The following is a 22640-nucleotide window of genomic DNA, read 5'->3' as shown; positions in this document are numbered from 1 at the left end:
GGAGCCCCTGCCGCCGCTGCAGCCGTCGCCGCCGCAGCGAAGAGGCCATGTTGTGTGGTGTGTGGGGCGGGGGGAGGAGGAGGAGGGAGTAAAGCCGAGAGAGGAGACGGGAGAGAGACACCACACACACGGCACAAGATGGCCGGAGAGGCAGCAGCACCCCGAGCTGTCAGGCGTTCCGCCGCGGTCGCGGGGCCCGCGGGCCGGCGGGGAGCTGCGCCCTGGCGGTTCGAAGGCCCGCGCGAGCGGGGCGGCCGCGGCTGAGGTAAGGCGGGCGGCGCGACCGTTTCGGAGCCCGCAGCAGAGGCGCCCGGGGCGGCCGGGCCCGCGACGCCGAAAGCGCCGCTGCGGCAGCGGCAGTGGAGGCTCCCCGGGGCCCGGGCGGCTGGACCCGATGCGGGCCGGAGACTCTGGCGGGCGGTCCGGCCCTGGACTCGGGTATGAGCGACAAGGAGGTGCCGGCGGCCGAACTCGGATCCGGTGAGTGGCTCCCCGGCTCCTTTTATTGTCCTTTGTCCTTGGGAGGAAAAGCAAAATGTCCTTGAGCGCGCGAGCAGGAGGGGGCGGCGGGCCGGGCCTCGCCGGACGGCTCTCTCCCCAGACAACCCCTCTGGGGTCTCGGGCCGGCTCTCAAGGGCGGGATGCGCCTCGGCGCCGTGGGCCTGGGTCGCGGGGCCCCGGGGTGGGAGAGACGCTGGTCCCCGCGGCCGGCGGGTGGGCGTCCTCCCTGCCGGGACCCGGACCCGCCCGGGAAGGGCGGCGGCGGGTGACGGCCGGCGGGAACCCGAGGGGCAACGCACGAGGAGAGCCTCTTTCTGTCCTGGTGAGTTATTTTGATATTGGGGTAAAAAATCCATTTCAGGTTCTCCAACGGAGGAGCTTTTTTAGCCTCTTTCCGGTGAGGTGGGGGAACTCATCTTCATGGTCGAATTTAAAAGAACAATGGAACCCTGACTACGTTTAAACAAAAATAAAACTTGTTTTTTTCTCCCCAATTGGGTGTTGGCTTTTAACTCTTTCAAAGCCGATTTTGAAAACGGCTGCAGTGTAATAGATGCGAAGGTACTTGCTGCTTATTAAACCTCTGTGACGTTTAGGTTGTCTTTTAAAAACGCAAGTTGGAGGAGTGCTTCTGGTATTTAAAAATTAGGAAGACAAGTTTACTGTATCGTCAAGGTTATTTAATGGGAATAGATTTGGTAATTACGGTGCTAGACGATGACGTTTGATTAAGATAGTTTATTTTACCGAGTAATTACGCCAAGATCATTGACATCCGGATATTTGAATATGATTAAATATTCTGTGTGGTACTTTTAAAAAACGTCATAAGGAGCCGTTATTTGTAACTTCTCACACCTGAGTGTTAGAACGTACTTGGGTCAGGTCCTAGTCTTTAAAAGTTTAAGTTCACTATTTTATTATTTTAAGAAATGTTGTGTTATATATAACAAGCCATGATCGGAAAACTTACAAAGGAATATACTGACAGCAAGTCTCTTCGTGAAGTTACTTTTTCGTAGTGTAAATATTAAAGTAGGACTGCTCTCGGTAATGGGCGATGAAGAGGAGCCATATTTGTTGCATTTGTTGCTTGTATAAAAATCTAGCTGTGCTTAAAACTGAACAGTATCTTAAAAATACAGTTTTCAGAAAATTTTGCAGAGTTCTTTGTGTAGTCTCTAAACAACAACAAAAATGTTTGAAGTGGAATTTAAGTTTAATGGTTTGAAGAACAAACCAGAAACGCACAAACCTTTGTGTATTTTACAATATATTTGTCTTCATTCTGCGGACCTCTTGTGTTGTAAAGGTGCAGATCTACGTAAAAATAGTGTTGGGCAGACTTACAGTACATTTAAAATCAAAGACACTGGTTTCTTTGACCATATTTCCAAGGGTATTTTTTCCAGTAAAATTGTTTTATTTTTGAATAGTTTCCCTATACTAGTACATCTTGTATCAGTTGCGTATATCTTGATTTTACAGAATCTGTTGTTTAAATACCAGTTTTGGTTTAAATTTTTGAATACTGAAATTGGTTTTAAATTGATACTCTGAACGTAGTTCTTCAGAATCCTTTCTGAATAGTGAAATGCAAAATAATTGCTAGCAATTTAATCTCCTTAAACATCTTTAGAGATGTTTTTACATGATAAATAGGGGAGGAGAAAGCCTGAAAATACTCAAGACCCTGGTTGAAATTGAGTGAAGGTCACAGATGCTACAAGTTTTAGACTTGCTTAAAAAACAAAGCTAATATCCTACTTGGTGAGATCAAATAACTTGTGGTTTAAAATTTAAAGTAACCAGTGGCCATTTTAACTTCACTAATTTCTCTTGGAAGAGTTAATTTTTAATTGCTGATAATTGTAAAAGGTACTTCTAGATGGTAAAGGAAACGTTAAGATGATTTCAGTCTTTAAAAATGGTAAACTTTTTAAATTGCCTGGCATCAGAAAAGGAAAAATAAAAATAAAAACATAGGGCATAATGTTAAATCTGTCCAAAGATTTGCATTTTCTTTATTTTTAATTCCAATGCCTTAATCCCTAGTATTTGTCAATACAACCAAAAGATGAGGAAAACAAAGACTGATAGATATTAAGATAAGAAATTACTGCAACTTAAATGTTAAATGTACAGGTTGTGTGTCGATGAGTCGTCTCTTAAATTTGCACATAGATTTTGTCTTTGGAATATTTTCTCATTGTTTTATCACACTGACTCTTTGGCTAAGAAATGTATAAAAATAAAAACATTGATATCATCTTCCTGTTTTTCTTTTTAAAAGGTAACTTACAAGATTAAAATTAATTTGGTTGCTGATGGTTCTGAACAAATACAGTTTTTTTATTTGAGGTAAGCTTGGGTAAATTTTTATTACTTTGACGTAAAAATTAGCTTCTTAGGTTTTTGTTTTGTTCTTTGGTAATTTAAATTTCAAGTAACCAATGAATATTTATGTGATTTTTTAAAACGTCGTGCTTATTAAAACTAAATATCTGAAATAATTTTACAAAGCCTTTAATAAACCTTTTCCCTGAATGAAAGATTAAAAGTATTTGTGCACAGTCATTGTAACTTAATGAACCCTTTGAGAAGTTTGAGATATGTAAGGTCCTTTAAGCCTTTGTTTAATTTTTGGAACAAGGAAAGACATATTTACGGGAAAACCATGAACCAAAGATACACTTTTTTCTTTTTAGCTGTGCAAATGATTTTAATCTTTTAAATATTTAAAGAAATTTATTGGAAAATTTGAGCTGGCTTGCTATTCATGCTGATAGATTTTAGGGAAAAACATCTTAAAAATCAGATTTTGAGTGTGGATTTCAGTTTTTGTTTCTTTTCTGTAATTAAAAAGTTTTAAAGCGCTTATTTCTTACTTGCTAGTTATTGGTTTCTTAGTAAGTTGTTTAGAATATTGTTTGTTTTCCTAAAAGGTATACCATTTTGAAGACTGCAACATTGGAATTTTATCCTTGAGGATAAAGGAAATCTTTGGGAAAGTCTGTATTTTATATAGCAAGTAAGTAAATGTTTTAACCCAACATCTGAAATTGAATAGTTGCAACATTTGAGTAGGAAAATATCACCAAAGTTTATCAATGAAACAAACTAGACTGTTTTCTTTATCTCTAGAAAAGGATGAGAAAAAGACACATCGAATTTCTTTGCCTTACATAAAAATGCTTGTATTACTATTAAAAAACAGTTGATGCATATAATTTACATTGGAGCAGTAAGACATTTAGTACTTGGCAATAAAATGCTGCTTTAGAATTATAGTTAAATCTGCAGTAGAGTCATCAGAATTGTGCCCTTACAATCTGAAATGTACATTCTTAGCCTTTTTTTTTTTTTTGACGATACAGATCACATTTTAGGAATGGCCTAGAATTTTACATTTGATGATTATATGATTCTTAAAAGAACCACACTTAGAGAACTAAATAGACGTGGAAACACACTTCAAGAACTAAATAGACGTTTTCATATCTTAGTTATTATTTAATAGATTTAAAATATTCATTTTAAATTCATGAGTTTTTTTCCAGTTACAAAAGTGAGTTGTTTTTCAGGAAATTAAAGCAACACATCATCTGAAGAGACCTCTAATTCATAGCTTAGTAAGTGTTTTTAAAACGTAAAAGGTAGAAATAATTTTCAAGCACAATAGGTATTGGGCCCAGAATACCATACATACAATACTGTGACATCTTAAATCTGGATAAGTGAATGAAAAGAATATGTCCACTGATATTTTTAAGGAAACAAGTCTTTATTCCTAAGTTAACATTGAATCTGGAAATTAATGTCAACCTGTTATTAGTAAGTGACTGACCAGAGGAAATATGTTACAAAATAAGGGATGTCTTGGGAAATTTTTAGAATTGACAAATGATCAATTAAAATAAGGGCAAGTTTACCTTTTTCTTTGAAATTTATGTGAAAAATAAAGTACAATCTTTTATTGGTTGGTGTTAGTTTATCCCATCGATTCAAATAGGTGATTAAAAATACGCTTTTGCTTTAGCTTCTTTTAATTCCTTTTTGCAGTTTGATCAAATTTGTGTTCATTATAGTGTACAAAAGAAAACTAAATGTTAGATTTTTAACTATAGTGTTTTAAAGTTTAAAACATACAAAAAAAAAGTCAATATCCTTCATCCCTAGCTTCCTTAATACAAATGCCAAGATCAGGGTTTCTTCTGTGTAACTCATAGGATATTAAATTGGCATTTGTGTGGTTGGGCACTGTTAGAAAAATTGATAGGCCTTTTATGTGAAACATAATGTAAGTTTATAAATAAGCAATAAATTTATGATGACCTACCAAAGGTATAATTTGATCTATAAAAAAAGGAAAATATAAACACCTGGAAAAGGTTGGAAATGTTAAATGAAGACTTATCTTTTTTATACTAGTACCAATAATTTAAAAAAATCTTGTAAATGATAGAGTAACCTCTAAGTTAATCCCCAGTGTAGTGGAATACAGCTTCCCTTTGGTTATGAACAAGATAAAGGATTTAAATAAATCATGTTATAAAAATCTGTATGTTCTTCGGTCTTTATGATAGTGTTTTGATATTTACTGCTTGAGCCAATTTTGTATAACGGACAAAAATGGTACATGAGGGAAAATGTAAATGTAGATACTATTATGTAGAATATATTATCTATAAAATAAATATAGTAGATAATGTAGATACTGTTATATCATTTAAAATTATCTCATAAGAAAAGTAAATTATTTACCACTGTTTTCTGCTTAAGAACGAAAGTGGTAAATACTTAAATATTTGTTTTTATTTTAGCATTTTGTATTCTTGAATCATAAAAATCGGATCAAGCTGGTGATTGGGTTGGATTGCGTTTGTTATTCTGATAGTAACAGTTCAAAAAATTACCTGACATTCCACAGATATGAAAGAAGCCAGGCCATTGTTAATCAGAAGGTTTCATGAACCATGACATTACATTTAGAGTAGATTATAAGAAATAGGTAATATGAAATGTAAGTTTTCTTTCAAGTTTAGTTTACTGTTCTTCATAGTTGTTTCTTGGTTATTTAAAAATTTGGGCTGTGGACAGTTTATTCTTTCTCCTCTGGAGTTTTATTATTTGCAAAGAGGCTTAAGGGAAAAAAAATATTCAAGGACACCTCTATCTTCCGCTTTAATCAAAGGTGTGTGATAGAGTGGAAAATATAACTATGATTCAGCAATAAGGAGACCGAGCTTCTAATGTATATAAGCCCTGCAATCTTGACAATTTTATTCTTTGTAGGCCTTCATCTCCAAATTTGTATGAAGGCTTTGGAATTTCCAGTCTCTTAAGATCCCTCTAAGCTTCGAAATTGCGTGATTAAAAATAATTGGAAGGAGTGTCTAGTTCTTTTATACAAACTTTGTAATTTTTGTATGGCAAATAATGTTTATTTCTGTGGCGAAACTACTGGAATAACATAAGACTTGGGACAATACTGTACCTAACTTTCTTATTGATTTTTAGGCATTCCAAAATATTAGTAAGTAGTATAAATACAGACATACTGGAAAATTTATCTTAGCAAAGCAATTAAGGTGTGAGATTGTCTTTAAACAAGAAGTATTTAGAATGCTGCAATAAAAACATCTTATAATTTATTAAATATATTTAAAGTTGAGTGTAATGTTTACAGCTGACCAAGATTATAAATAAGAGGATAGAGGATTTATAGTTTGCATGGCTGATATAATCTAATTTCTTTTAAGAAATTTCTATATTATACCTTCATTTCACCAGGTATCTTCCCCTTGCAGATTGAGTGGTTCAGTGCAAACTTTTATTTTCAAATTTGCTGTTATTTCCAAATGATTACTCTTTAGGATTTAAATTGAAGGATATTCTGGACCTGATGTTATAAATATGTAACTTTATTGTAACATTCAAGTAGCATGTTTTCTATAACAATTTGATAAAAGTTTTGATTTATACATTGTATAATGCGTAATAGGTCTTTGTTTTGGAAAGTGTTCCTTTGCCTTTTGAAACTAAGCCATTTATTTGAAATTGAGTATTTCCCAAACAAGCAATTATATCTTTAATGTGTATTGCATAATAGTCATAATTATTTTAGTTTAGATTATCAAGCTAGATAAGTTGTCTTATGGTAGAGTTTTCTTAGTGACTTTATCATTACCTTATTTTTGTAGAAGATTTCTTAAATTTCATAGTTCTCTTAGATTTTACTATTCATTTAAATTAAAGAAAAATTGTTTTAAGGAGTCTGCTGGTTAGCTCAGTTAGGGTTAGAATGCAGTGTTGATAACACCAAGTTGTCAAGGGTTTGGATCCCTGTACATTCCAAAAAAATTGTTTTAAGGAATTTAAAAGGTGACACAGCCGAGTCTACTAAGAAAAGCACAAATGGACTAATAAGGATAATATAAGAATTGACTAAAGTCATTCTCTCCTTTTTAAAAAAAGACCAGCAACCAAAATGGTTACATTTATTATACCTGTAACTTATTATTAAATCAGAAACCATTTATAAATTTCAAAATATTAAGGGTAGGTAGAAATATGAGCAAAATCACCAATTTTTGTAGTCTGTTTAAGCTGAACTCTGCTACCCTCTGCCCCATTTCAAAGGATGGCAAAGTACTATTTCAGACTTTGTTAATTTGGGGGAAGGAAATGCCATGGTAGATTACATTGGTGTCAGTAATTTTCATGGTGATGCGACGTGAGATCCTAGTCCTTTTCTGTTGCTGGTGGGGTGAGAAACCAGAGGCACGCACATATTTCTTGTACTCCTAGGTAGCTTATTTATAAGCATATTATCAAACAAGTGTGAGGGATTTCCCAATAGACACTTCTTTCACCAAGATTCCTTAAGTCAATTCTACCCTTCTCCTAGGGGTTAAGTCAATTTATTTTACTTGGGTGGTTTAAGATTTGTCTTTGTTCTCAAAATCTTCTCTTCCTTATAAGGTCGGATTAAAATTGGAAGCTAAAATGTATTTCTTTTAAATTGCTTTATTTGTTTGTTTGTTGGGAAGATATTTTAGTACCTACTCTTACAGTAATTTTGAATCAGATCTTTGCTATATTTCTTGATTATGACTTATCAGAATGACTAACGGAATTTAGATTTGGTAAGGGACTTGCTGTATAATTTGAAAACTAGTCTAGAAAAGCATTTGGGTAGCTTAGTTTTAACTTAAATCCGAAACTTAGGTTGGTTGCCTTCTAAAAACCTTAAATTGCTACATTTTCATAATGAACTTTAAAAACAACTTTTTTTGTTTCTCTAAATATTGTGATTATTATATTTGGGAACGGGCGACTGAAAAAAGCATATACCTTTTCAGAAGATACTTGTGATATCCTATTTCCGGGTTTAGTTATGAGGTATTTAAGTCAAGGTAGTGAAAGGTATGGATAAAATACATTTGTTATAAAGTACATTTTTTTAGAAAGGATTAGTGTTGCTTCAGTTGAGTAGATCAATACAATTAGTTGTAGTTTGAAATGATGACTAAGGTTTCTTTCTAATACTTTATCATAGAATAGTGTTGGTTAAAGTACACAATAATGGGGGATAATACTAAGAAGTGAGAAAAGTGACCTCGTCAGGTAGGTAATGGAAGCTTTCTTTTATAAGGCTTGAAAGTTTAGTTAGATGAAAGACCAGAAGATAAAATAGTTCTATGCTGGTAAGGAGTGATTTCCAACCCTTGCTGCCCATCAGATCCACTTAAGGAGCCCAAATATTTACCTACCCTTTTGGAGTACTTGGGAGCTGAGACTTACGCTTGTGATTTTATAGTAACTTATTCTATATGAGAGCCTCCTGTATAGCCAAATCTAAGATCCTTAGAGCTTTCTCTCTCATGTTTACACTATATTCATAAATTCATATATTCATTTATTGGTCTATTGGTGAGTCATCTTTACAAGATGTTGAAGTTTTGATATAAATTATGGCTTTTAATAACCTATTTTTGTCTTTTTCTGTGCATAAAATTATATCCTTTTTGTCCTCTGCAGAAATGTGAATCCCCAGACTGAATACTCTAAAGGGCCTGTACAAAGTAGTAGACACTGTTGGAAGCATTTAGTAAGTATTAATCATTTTGCATGTTTAATCTGTTTTTTAATTTTAAATATGACTTTGGAAATTTTGAGTAATTGAGTTAGAATTGTAAAAACATAGAAGGGTTAGTGAAGCTCAAAATAGTACAAGAAAATCAACATGGTTAGATTAGATGCATGTGAAGTTTATTAATAAAATTTTGCTGATTAGTTTACTTCAACCTATTTTTATCTGCTTTTTTTGCTTAAACTCAGGTAAAGATAAAATGCAAACAAACCCACATTTTGACATGCTTCTCACACTCTTGTTTTAGATCCTTATGTTGGTAAACTCCTTGTAAAGTTTTATTGCAACACAGCCATGCTCTTTCATTTAGATATTGTTTGTGGTGGCTTTCCCGTTATGGTGGCAGAGTTGAGAGGAGTTGTATCGACTGGCCACAGAGCTTAAAATATTTACTATTTGTCCTATAAGGAAAGCTTGCCAACCCTAGTCCTCGATCTATCGCTTTTGTCAACTTCACTCTACCTGTGTAGAACTCAGAAGTCCTTGGGTTCTCCTGTGGTAATTGAACATACTTCTTAATAATTTCCAATGTTGTAATTACTTCTAATAAATTAAGTAATTCTGAACTTTCTTTAAGCCTGAAAGCCCAACAAAAAGTTCTTTAGGCTGATTGATATTGAGGCTATGCTTTGGTATTAGAAGGCATGGTTACCACCTCTGTGAAATTTTCTAACTCCCAGCATAAGAAATAGTGGGAAAGAGTTGGTGGGAAGATTGTATAAATGAATTTGGATGAATTCTCAAAAGGATTTATTTATTATTGATGGAACTTTTTAGGTAATTATTTAGTAGCTATTTCATACGAATAATACTTCTTAAATCACATTTGGAAATCTAGTTTCTAGATGATAATTTTTGCCTCCTATTATTTCTTCAGCTTCCATTGTATAAATGGTTACTAGGGCCTGCAAAATGGAAGTTCTATTTTTGGTTTGTTTTTGTTTTTTGATGGGGGAATGGTGAGAATACAGATGAAAACTTCTGTAATACAGGACAATTATTAACCTTATGTCTGATCATATTTTAAAAAGATGAGTTACCTGGCACATAGTAGATGCTTAATAAATACTTGTTGCTTTATTGTATAAATACAGCTTTTGTTAAGCATAGTTTATCAACTAGTGTTTTGAGTACAATAAAAAGGGTGAAATTTATTATTATAACATCAGTTATAATGTGTTAAAAATTGATTTTTAGCTATGCCCAAAAACCAAAATCTTGACTTAGTAAAAATTAAAAGTGACAAGAACTCTCTTTTTGTGACTCTTGGTCTGTTAACGTGCATATGCAGTCAAGTTTTAAACCAATAGAAGTGATTAGGAAGATTTGATTTGATTTTAAAACCTTAAGATGACTCTTTTCCTTAGTTGTCATAAATGACCTTGTTCACTTAGGATGAATACCTGGCTAGTCTCTTTCTGATGATTTAATAGTTAGTTTTTATGCCCATCTTTAAAGTTAAGATCCATACTTGTTAACATTTATTCTATTGAGGATTCAAGCTATTTTTGGTAATATGACAAAATGTATGAATTTCCTTTTCAGGGCTTTCTCACATGAATGTTTTCATATTTAAAAACAAAGTACAGGGCTGGCAGAGTAGCCCAATTAGTTAGAGTGCTGTGCTACCTTGTAATACCAACGTTAGGGGTCTGGCTCTCCCTTATTGGCCACCCCCCCATATATATATATGTACATATGTATATAAACACAAAGTACAAGGAATATTGAAATCGAGTCATAAGCACCAAGAATCTTAATTACATGATGAGAAGGATGAAGTTTTGCTCTAGATTATAATTTTCTATCCATTTGTCCTTTTGGTTTTGAAATAGGAGTTTAAGTTTTAAAATAATAATAAAAATTAATAATTTATTTTTCCTTGTGGTCCTTTCTTCTCCTCACATTTTTCTTTGCTATTAAAAATGGAAAAGTTTGCTGAGATATAGAGGTAAGGAGATTGTTTATTTTAGGAGAGCCCTACTTAAACCCAGTCCAGATGATGAATCACTTGCTTGAATTTCAACTAACAGTGTATTTTATAATGTTGCAGTGTTTTTGGACCAAATATACTGGAATAGAGTTAAAGAAAAGGCCTCCATGATCAATTTTATGTTTTTAACTTCTGGCTGTATAATATTTGGGGATTTTAGGAGGTAGCAGTTACTTATTGAAACTTTGTTGCCATTGAAGGTTTTACCTTTGCTGTGGGAATTGTTATCTTAGAACCGGCAATGGAAGTATAAATTAGTGAATATCAAAGTGGAAAAATTTTCCTGACCATTCATATTATGAGCTTGAAGGTTATATGTAAAATACAAAAATTCTAGGTCTGTCTGATTATGGAATTTTAGATCTCAAAGCATCATCTTTTCAGTATGTCTGCAGTAATTCACAAGTTACTGGAGCGGGAAGTAGAGTAGGTCTTTGATATCTAAACCATACCCAGTTTTCTGTAGGATACTGATTTTATTTTAATGCAAGACTAATTTTTCTTTTTAAATCAAAGTACTTTGTCTCTGAATAATTGACTCCAAGACCTTGTATGTTCTTCAGAGGTACTCTTACTATTGGAGTATAAATTATTTTGATTCAAGAAGGTTAGTTTCTAGGTCTCCAAGTACTTTGATTATTGTGGTATATTGGGATGATAGCTAACATTTATTGAGATCTTTCTATATGCCAGGTAATGTAAATGCTATAAATGTATTAATTCATTTAGTCCTCACTACTACCACAAGAGGTAGGTATTAGGATTATTTCTAATTTGCAGGTGACATGCTGTGGATTTTGTTAATAAGAAAATTTCTAGGCTCATAGATCTCATGCCTGATACCTTTTTTTGTTTGTTTTTTAAAACAACTGCTTATTTGCAAATTTAGTTTTTATAAGAATTTTGAATTTTGTGAGAATAAATGAACATTCCTATATTTTTGACTGAGCACTTTAAGAACAAGATTCTCACTTTTGGCTTTGGGTTGGCTTAAGGAGGGCAGATTGATCATGGCTTCTTTCTTTTACCTATCTTAAATATATAACTGGATGTGACAGCATGATAAGTATGCTAGTTTTAAATCTCTATTGTTACATAAACCAGAGCATTTAAATTATTGAGTAATTTTAGAATGATTTTAATAATGTCATTAGGTTTTCTTTTGATTAAAAAAAAAAAATACGCACACACACGCATGCACAAAGGTTTTAGAGGGAAATTTCATATAATGTCCTGGGTAACTTTTCCCTCTTGTCCCATGCAGAAGAATAAAGTATTGAGTTTATCATTTAATGTACCAAATTAAATGCATTTAATCTATAGCTGTTGAAAGGACGGTAACTTGATATTAATGCAATCTTAGTGTTTATCATAATAGTATTTGCATCACCAATTTCATTTAGAGCTTGACCTTGCATTATAACAACAGAGATTGAAGAGAAATTGGTTTATAATTAACTTTGTTTGAGAGAGGAATGATGGTTTTTTTATTTTTATACATCTGTATACATGTTCCTTAATTTTAAGGAGTGAACAAGTCAAATGGAAGATATTTCTCTGATGTGGGATGAATGGATTATTGAGTTCTCCTTTTAAGACTTGGGAGAAATCAGGAAAATTTCTTAAGGAAATAGAGCTTTTGATGTTTATTACTGATGTTGTTACACTCCTTTTCAGTCAGTATTTTTTAATATGAGTGGCATTATTGCTTGGTTAACCAAATAGTTTTTAAAGTAGATTTTTGTATTGTATGTAGTAGACATGTGCTAATTATTTGGGAAGACAAGAAAACGACCTAATGAGCAAAAATGCCCTTATATTTGTTTACCTCCAAATAAGTCACTCTGGCTCTATCTCCACAAATTCATTTGGAGAGCTACAAAATTTATAAAGACCAAGATTTAAAACTTGTTTAAAACTTGTTTTTCTAATTATGTTTGATCATGATGAATCTGGATCATTTATTTAATGACAAGATCACCTGGCTTCCCACTTCTTGCTTCAATTCAAATTATTTAAGTAATGGATTTATTTTTCCATGAGAAACATTTGATATTTTGTCAATGAGCATGTTTTATTTTAGTTGTATATAATTTGAGAACTGATAGCATTTTATGGCAAATATCAAATAAACCAGGGAGATATTTTGCATATTTGATCATCTTTTTTGTGGTGGCTGCCTATTTTCTGCATTCTCAGAAATGTAACTAAAGTTGGTACCATCTATATTGGCCTTTTGTGTTATCTAAACAAAATTAACATCTGTTGGACTGGAAAACTATACTGTGATCCACTGCTTTTTTTTTTTTTTTTTTGGTAAATCCCTTAAGATTCTTTTCTATAATTAGTTTTCTTTGAAGAAGCTTGGAAAGTTTTCTGCATTGAAATTTAGAATCCACAGCGTTTCTGTAATTTAGCTTTCCAGGAATTTTGAATCTTAATTTTTGTTTTTACTTTTTATATACACAGTATAACCATGCTAGTGTTAAATATTAAAAATTTGACTCTTCACTGCCCCTTTTTTATGGATACAAATGTATCTGTGACAGTAGAACTTTGTTACTTCTGTGTAGTCTTTTTGATCCTACCATTGAGAAAGTTGTGTGTGTGCATTGCATACAGTTTTAATATAATACAGTTTCTTAGTTGAAAGCTGTTACAAAATTAAAGCTTTGTGTATGGTAGGATATCTTCAAGGTGGGTGGATGTTTTCTGTTTGAAAGAATAAGATTATTGGTATTCCAACACCATTTTTTTCTTTTAATTTTTTCATCAAGCACCCAGTCAGCTTGAAGAGTCTCAAATGGACCGTACCACTGAGAAATCAAGATGGCAGTCCACTATGGGGAATTGAGGAGAATGGATTAATACAAGAGTGCTGTGATAATATGCAACCAAGACAGGGTTCTTTTAACATGGATTCCATGAAATGAATGAAGACATAGGTTTCTTACCCAACATAAATGGACAGTGGATTTGACTTTCCAAAGACTTTTTGTATCATTAAAACAAGTACATTTTTGACATTTGAAGAAGAAGGATGGCACAGTAACACAGATGAGAGTTTGTATGCCTGGAATTTTTTGCCATTTGATTTGTATGATTATTACCTCGTGGAATGTTAATTTTAATAAAATTTCTCTAACACTTTAAAATATCTCAGTTTGGGCTTTTTTTTAAAAAATGCAACTTTTATTAAATGTTTAGTTATTGCCTTAATAACACTTTGACCTTTACAGTTGCCCAGCGGTAAAGTGTACTGAATAAAGCTGGTAAAATGGAAATGGTATGCTAGAAAATGTTTTAACTTGGTTAAGTTTATCTTTTTTTCACAAAGTTGTGGAAATTTATCTGTGCTTTGAGATGGTCATTTGGTTGAAATGCTATGTTGTTTGTGCTTTCTTGAAACACCCTGCAAAACAAACTTAATCATGAGATTCTAATGAAGTTTTAAAACAAATACTTGTTGTCTCTAAACTCAGCATGAATTACAGAATTTCTCTGAATTATTTTATGTTGATGGAAATGGTGCCTTTTACTTAATGCCTTTTAATATTATAAATAAAACATCTAGCAATAGAATATTCATATGCAAACTTAAACTGATTTCTCCTATTGTCTTAATATTAGAGGAAGAAGTGTTGGATTTATAGGGAAGTGTCTTTAGGGTATTCACAAAACTTAAACTTTTGCGGCAATAATGTGTATAGTACATTTTACGTAAATTTGAAGTAGGATATATATCTTCTGTTTTACTTATTCTGTACAATTGGGAATTTAGAATAAATGAAATCACACCATGGCACAGATTACTTATGTCTGAATTTCAAATGCTAGGTTTTCATGTATTGCTAATCATCTAATACCAGTTTCAGTCACTGTTAAAAAGGTGGTAGGCTTTATTTTGGTAAACCAAATTCATTCTTTCATTATATTTTCCTGTTACACATTGAACAAGGAATAGTTCAAGTTAAGTTTTTTTTGTTGGAAGTATTTAATCATACTGTGTGTGTGATTACTATCCTATATCATAGCATACACATCCATGATCAATACATGTGCAATATTTGTTTTCATTGACTGATTTGAGGTGGTTGGTCTTTGTATTCATTCAAAAGTGGAATTTTGGATTTTGATTTTGGTATGTAAGTTGACTTTATGTAGAAAGTATGGAATTGAAACAGTATTAATTATGGGTTTTATATTTACCTAGATTCTACATTGTTGCTTTTGTTGAGTGTAGATCTGAAATGGATTTCTTTCTCAGAGAAGAACGTGTTTCTGGCAGATTATAATGTTGAATAAGGAATATTGATTGGATTTTTGGGGGAGTGCTGTTATGTTTACTTGTATGCCTAGGTGCTTGCTTGGTGAAGATACTGAATAATTGTTTTTGGCATTAGTAACTTGTTTCTATAGATCTCATGGTTTTGATAGTTAGGAGAATTTTCACAGTGGCATTACTTTGATAATTTGCCATCAGATTTGACCTATTAATAATTTACCATTGTTGAAGTGGATGTATACTTAGAATTTGATGTGAAATATAAGGGAAGGTTTGGGATATGTGTGTTCTGTTGGTCTGGAGTTGGAGTTTCTTGGGTTTCTGATTTAAAGGTGACCATGGTTGCTCCATACTCTTGAATTAGAAGAACTTTGTTTTGCCTGAATCATTGTAGGAAGTAAATATGTTATGGTTATGAGAAGTTTTTTGGGGGGTAAAGTTTCCAAGGTTATATATAATGGGTTAAAGAATTATGTGAAAGTATAAAGAAAAATTGAGATTCTTGAATAAAAACTCGTTTTATTAACTTTTGCTCTAGTGTAACTGAACACTAGGGAGGCGCTCTTGAGTTGTAAAAATTACCCCTTTCTTCCAGTTGGGATGGTAAATTCCCCCTTAAACATAGTCTTTATGTGATTTTTAGACATCATAAAGAAGGCAAGACTTGAATTTAATTTATGAAATTGAGGTCTTGCTTCTATTTAGGAACCATTTTACCCATGGGGGGTTAATTTTTAAAAAAGATTAGTATTTAAACTGAGCTTTAGGTTCTCTAAGAATTATCCCTCTTTCAAAATGGCTTGATAAAACACCACTTCCTGTCCAGGGAGGAAGTTATTTTAGCTCAAGGACTGAAATATTTAGCAGATCTTTAGACAAAAGGAACAAATTACATTTCTCTCTGGCTTAAAAAGGGTGTTTGAGCCAGAGGGGGTTAAGAAGCCCTTCCCCCCTCCCCTGATGGGGTGGTCTGGAAGGGTAGGGAGGTGTGGGGGTGGGGGTCCTTAGGCTCCCTGGGATGGAGGATCTTTTTTTTTTTTTTTTTTGGTGGAGATGAAGGGGTGGGTCTATGGTACATCACCTGAGTTGTGGGGTAAATGTAGAGAGTGTCAATCAAAGGCAGAGCTCTCAGAGCTGGGAAGGAGGCTCTAGATGGCGGCTGTGCCTTAGAGAGAGCGCGCTCTGCTCCCTGCCTTCGCCTCACTTTACGCAACTTTCCCTAACTTTCGGGCAGCCTCAGGGGGCCCCCGCAGCCCCCTGCCTCTCTTAGTGACCTACTGGGGTTGGTTCGAACCTTTTTTAGGGAGAAAAGCAGCTTTTAGGAGCTTTCTTTTCGTGCCTTGTTGGAAAGAAGCAGCCGTACTGAGAGCCCAGGTCGTTGTTTTTTCCAGCTTAGAAGCCATGGCGCACCTCCATTTTTGTGCGCTTTCCTAATGAGGTTTTTTTTCTTCCGGACCTGATTTAGTATTAATTATTGCTTTATTTTTTTGACCAGTTAACATATTTGAGGATTATTTTATTTAATTTTCGTTTTTTAACGGAGGATTTTGCCTTTATTTTTAATTATTTGGGAACTGATATTTTTCTACTACTAGATAGGACTCTTGCTTTGGACATACTACATGGATCAGGTAAGTTCACGATCATTAGTGATAATTTTAAAGGCTTATATGTTAAAGTTTGCTTTATTTTCTGTAAATATGAGAAATTCCTGGATGACGCAATAAGATACAGAGATTGTTATTTGTATCCAGTGTGTTACTTTGAGAAACTTTCCTTATTGATAGTGATGCTTCCACTGTTCGGTTTATCCTGTTTTGTTTTGTTTTTTTTAAAGGAAGAAACAGAATTGTTTTGGTTTTTTTTGGTGCTTACCGTTGATGTATTATAACAATATCGTTAACATCGTCAGGACTTTGTTCCTGATAATAAAAACCATCAATAGAAGTCGGGACCTTACCTTTCTTTCAACTTTTGACAGTAAATACCTGGGCACAGGACTTCAAAGCAAACACAGATTCCCCCTCCCCCTTAACATTTAAGAATTAAAAGATGATGAGAAATAAGGACAAAAGCCAAGAGGAGGACAGTTCGCTACACAGCAATGCATCGAGGTATGAGCTATCAACTTTCTTCCTTTTTGTCTTTTTTTGGGGAAACCTCAACTTACAATTGTTTACCTTGACAGACATAGATTTCTGTCTGTTTTATTATAAGCATTTTTCTAATTTGGATTCGTTTTTAAAAGCGTGACCTTGAGATTGCTAATATGCCACACCCTAATTTTTTGGTAGCAATATATGAAAGTTGAGTTGTGACTTAAGGCCTCTTACAGCAGTCAAAAGGTAAGGTACCTTTATTCAAAGGGGCCTTTCCTGTAAACTACAGTTTTTCTGTCAGTAAATTTCAGTTTTTAGGTTTTTGTGCTGCAGAAAAATGACCTTGTCGGTTTAGCCATTGCTGCATTGCACCATTTTACATACAAGGCAAATTTTTTCTTTGAAGAATCTAGGATATCCAAACTTGTAACTGAGGGCCATAGAGAAGCCTTGTAGTAGTAAATTATAGTAAATAGACATTTGAGAAAGTTATATGAATGAAAAAATGTACATTTAAAAATGAAATCGCAAAAAGGACCCTTTGACTGATATCTCTCAGTTTATATTTTTACTTGACTCTATATTTCTTTTGATACACTTGACATTTTAGGAGATTTTGATAGTACTTATCAAAACCTTAACTTGATGGTTGCAGTCCTGCATTTGTGAAATGAAACCTGTGATCACAGAAATCCTGGGATACTGTTAATGTACTTCTGTTTTGTGTTTGTTTTTGTTATTTTTATAATTGTATATTTTACATTTAAAATATTTTAAGGTTTGCATTTATGTGCTTAACATTAAGGCAGTGCTTCCTGGTTGGTAGAGTAGTATTTTATCAACACATTTTAGTTGTAGCTGCTTTAAATTTATTGATTTATTTCGACAGAGTCATCTGGAATGCTTTATCTTCTGAAGCTTACAAATGTACTGTTCAAATCATGATTTGTTTCACATTCCTTGGAGTACCTTACTAGTGACTAATAAAGTCTGTAAGATGTTTTTGTTGTATGATCTCTGTACATTAATTTCTAAAGGTATATTTGAATGCATTTCTTGATGTGTTTTTATGAATTGCCATGTTATAAATTTTCAATCATGCAGTTAACAAGGATGTGATTGGTTTTGTGCTTTTTCTCCCAAATTTTGCTTTTACTTTTAAAATTTTCTATGAATAATATTTTTTATTAGGCTAGTGAATTTGGAAGTTTTGAACATGGTTTATTAAAAACGTTGAATTCTGTTTGTTTTATTAGACTAAAAATATTTTGAGCCTTGCTTTAAAAAATACGTTTCCAAATTCTTTTGCAAATTGAGTTGTCACACAGTTTGGATTGCTGTCTTTTGAATTGAATTGCCCATGTAATTACTGGGTTATATTTAGGGCAGAAAACTTCTAATCCTAAACTGATTTTTCTGGACAGTAACAATTTGAAGAAGTAGGAAACCCCAGGTATATTGGACAAATTATTAAAGATTCATTACTAAAATTGTTATTCCCTTGAGCATATCATTTGCATAGTCTCACATGGGTATTGGCTTTCTTATGCAAGGTTTGTGGTTAACATCACTGATCAGATTATGCTTTCTAATTTAAAAATCAAGCAGTGTTTCTATTTTTTAATATTTTTACCCTCACCTGGAAGACTATGTGGAAGATGTCACACATTTGCCTGCTGGTAGTGGGGTTACAGCTGAACAAGAAGTATGTACTGTACTTTTAAATGCATTTTGTCAAGTGCACTTCGAATCATATACCTGATGAGTGTCCAGAAATATTTGAGAGACTCCTTGAAGAGAGAATGGAGTTACTTTTAAATTACTGTTACCCTAAATTGTGTTCCTTAATATATGTACATAATTATGACATCACTTCCTTTTAAAGTCATAAAGCCTAAAGGATGTTAGTGGTGTTTTAATGTATAGATTGTTACTTTTAGTGAGGTGAAATATGGGACTGCCCATGTAACTAGTACTTGGTTTCTTATGCCATCAGAGTTTCTCTGTAAGGACAAGTATTTATGGCACAAAGTGTAGAGTTTAGGGAATACTACAAAAAAAATCACCTTTGCAGCCTGAGCCACAGGATGAAGAAGGAGTTTGCAGGTCAAGTAAAGTTTGGTCTGAGAATTAACTTTAGGATGTGGAGTGCAAGTTGAGGTAAACCTGATGTTTCCCGCAATATTTAATAGTGATTGTTTGTATTCCTGTATTCTTTTGAAGTCTTAATATGTTATACTTTGTATATCAGGATTTCAGAAGACTAAAAATTCACTTTCAGAAATGTGATTTTAAACATTTGGTATTTGTAAAATTTCTAAATATTTATAACAAAGTTTTAGTGACGGACCTAAAACATACCACACACTTTATCTAATTTTGCAGCTTGGGGATAACCTCAGTAATATCAAAGAATAGAAACAAGAGAGAAGGAAATGTGGATGCAACTGTGCAGTTAGTTACGTGTATTCTAGGATGTTACGTTTACAGTTTAAGAACTGAAACAGTTTATTAAATTTATCTCCAAATCATCTGCCTTTGAGACAGATTTCTTTTGAAAACCTGAGGTGCAGTTAAAATTTTACGCTTTTCATCAGCCTTTTAGCAGTTATTTTAAACGGCTGGGGATGATTAGAAATGGCATAATGCAGTTGTTTGTGGACTGGAACAGGCAGTGGCAGCCATTTTATGACGCTGATAATACTTTAAAAATCGGGAATTTTGTGAAGACTGAAAATAAATGAATCGAAACCCGAAATACCAAAACCTTCCCTTTCTGTGCTTCTCTTTGGTGCTGTAGTGCTGAAATAAAGGGGAGAACGATAGTTAGCGCAGGCAGCAGCTCTGTGAGCCCCTGGCATCTTGGTGCGGGTCCAGCTCAGTCACAAAATGGCTGTTCCTTTGTGCCGCAGCGCTGACAGACATACTGCATTGCACTGTGTACTCGCCAAACAGCAGGAAGTTGCCGTGCGGAGTTCAAAGGCCGTCAGCGCCGGCGCCGGGTGCTGATTGGCTGTGGGTGCGCCTGGTAACAGCGGGGTCAACGGTGCGTCCTCGGTAGGCTCCGCCCTGTGACGTCAGTCGGCTTGCCGTGGGGAGGAGAGAACGCGGTGACGTCGGGCTGCGTTCGGGGCATCGGGTGCTTTCTTCTCCCCTTGGCTCAGCGAGCCGACTGACTTGGGGGGAGGGGAAAAGGAGGGGAACTCTCGTTGGGACTTTCCGGTGGGTGGCTGCTTTCCTGACCCACTCTGCCCCTGGCAGTCTCCTCCGCCCTTGCCTGTAGTCGTCCACACCCTATGTGTTTCTTTGCCCGTTCTCGGGGACGGTTTTCATCTTTCATAAGCGGTTTCTACTTTTGGAGAAAAAAGAGATTAATCGGAAATCTTCACATAGAAATCTTGCCACTTTTTTCAATTTTCACTTTCCCTTGTCTTACGCTAACGGGTTTTTGGGTTTTTTCCCTCATGTGAGGAAATTTGTGTTTAATTTTATTACCATTGACCCAAACCGTTTCAGCGCCAGAAAGGGATATTTTTATTTTAATTGTAACGTCTTAACGGGTGTTACAGCCGTTTAGTACATGGCTCATAAGCAAAGAGTCGATTACTTCAACTTGCCCCCGTGTGTTTTTACTTGGTACCACACATTTTCTCAATTGGCATGTTACGGAGAAAAACTCAGGTCAGTATGTGCTAAGTGGTTTATATTTAAGATTCACAGTGGGATAGTTAAGTAGAACAGAGGAGTTTTCACTTGTTTAATAACCAATTTGAAAAAATGGCAAAATACAGCATTTGGCAAGCATTATTATGCAAACAAGCGTCAGAAAACAACTCTTAGGCTTTCATAGATCTTGCCAAGGAATAGTAACTCTAAGAGCTGGTCCGATAGCGGAACCACTTGGCAAATCCTGGGAAGTACCTTCTAAGACCCTCCATTCTGGGAATTATAATTTCGTCCTGGTAATCCTATTAAATTGCTGTATACGTTCTCATGGTCTGCCTTTTTTGGGAAACTTTTGCAAGTTAAAAACATAGTTTACCAGCAACGAGTTCACAATTCGGTCACAAGTAATGAATTTAAGCATGAGAAAAAGGCTATATTAGTGGATTCCTCCACTGTACACTGACCAAAACCTTTTTTTTTAAAATCTTTTTTTTCCTTACTCGATATTTTTTGCAGTAACAAATGAGTAGGCTGTCTTGTAGTAGGCCATAGGTTTAGAGTTGTTGCATGAAATATGTTACTTCAAAAGGAACGTGAACCTCTTGAGTTTATGTTTATTTGAACGTATCTCAAATTTCTGAATAAAGTTCGTGTAAGATAAATTCACTGTCATAGTGGGTGTTGTAGGTTCTCCTAGTCTACGTTCTTTGGGAAGAATTCTTTGGATAGTTTATGGAAACCAGCTAAAACTGGGTTTTCAATTTGTTACATAGAGGTGTTTGTCAAAGCTTTTGCAAGTGATTTTTAAAATTAGATGCTCAGATGTTTTGTTGTGTATAAATTATTTAACATCCTTAGAGACTTAAATACTGGTAGAACTTGATGATCATTAGCTGTAGTTTCCAAGTTCTTAAACTGTATCTAGCACAAGAAAAGTAAATCTAACTCCCTTTCTGTGTATTGAGATTAAATGCTAGTTAGTTGTATTAAAATTTTAGTGTTTGCTAAATGCCCTAAAATTCCTAAAAGTGGGATAGAATTAAGTATAAGTAGTCAACATTGCAGTTATTTAGGTTCAAGGGGACATAAACTGTTCTACTCTATTGAAGATGTTTTAGTCCAAATAGGTATCATTATATCATTACTACGTGAGTTGAAATTTATATCACAATATAACAATTAATGAACTGTTGGTAATTAAAACCTACAGTTTCCAATTGGTATTTGACTCTGGCAATTAGCACCTTCTGAAAAGATTAAGTCAACAGAGGAAGGTGGGCAAACAGTATTTGATAGGAAGTTTCAGTTGTGAATGTTGTAGCAAGATATTGTTTGAGTGTATCTGGAAATTTAATTTTACCTGAAACTCACAAATTTTATAATTGGTTTACCCCCACCTGCAACCCTCAATACAGCAAACTCCGGACAGTTGAGTGAGAGATACCTCCAGAGACTACCTGGGATTTCCAAACTCATCATTTCTTGCATAACATTTGGTAAACTTGTTACTGGCATAAAAATGGAGTAACTGCTGTATGTGACATCCAATAAATTTTGTTTTTCTGGCTATGAGCTATGTTTTTTCAAGATAGTGTAAAAAAGAAAAAAGAAATACAGAAAAAAGAAAAGATCTTTTAGTTTTCAGCTTTTTCCTGACAACCTTAGAACTCAGTTGGCTTCCTTGAAAGAATGTCACTTTAACAAAGAAACTGTTTTTTTTTTAAAAAAATATCACTGAACAGTTATTTCGTATACAGATAAAAATAACTTGTTTGGCTTGCTTAGTCTGGGTGCTTGTCATTCTAGCTGAGTAATTGCCCTCCTGCATTCCAGCTTGACTGGGCATTGAGTTCAAATTTATACCTCTGCAGAGTTGCCAATTACTATTATTTTGGAATTTTAGGGCTGTTAGTGTAAAGCCAGAATACCAAAAGTTGACAA

At 34.4% G+C, this 22640-nt stretch overlaps 1 protein-coding gene and 1 long non-coding RNA gene across 2 annotated transcripts in view; both read left to right on the top strand.

Annotated features, from left to right (window-relative positions):
• The first annotated feature begins 21 nt into the window (after positions 1-21).
• LOC134373843 (uncharacterized) lies at positions 22-13789 on the top strand. The gene is made up of 5 exons (XR_010022995.1): positions 22-480; positions 2795-2862; positions 3447-3532; positions 8545-8614; positions 13427-13789. It is a non-coding gene; the product is annotated as an uncharacterized LOC134373843 (long non-coding RNA).
• A 2289-nt stretch (positions 13790-16078) lies between these two features.
• CHD2 (chromodomain helicase DNA binding protein 2) overlaps positions 16079-22640 on the top strand; it is a 121765-nt gene continuing 115203 nt past the window's right edge. Inside the window, exons 1-2 of the mRNA XM_063089056.1 lie at positions 16079-16565; positions 16916-17048. Coding sequence (XP_062945126.1) covers positions 16987-17048 — 62 coding nt within the window. The 5' untranslated portion in view covers positions 16079-16565; positions 16916-16986. The remainder of the gene's footprint in view (positions 16566-16915; positions 17049-22640) is intronic.

The sequence above is a fragment of the Cynocephalus volans genome, chromosome 3, assembly GCF_027409185.1.
Source record: "Cynocephalus volans isolate mCynVol1 chromosome 3, mCynVol1.pri, whole genome shotgun sequence".
NCBI lineage: Eukaryota > Metazoa > Chordata > Mammalia > Dermoptera > Cynocephalidae > Cynocephalus > Cynocephalus volans.
Note: the sequence above shows the minus strand (reverse complement) of the source record. Positions and strands in the feature narration are given on the sequence as shown.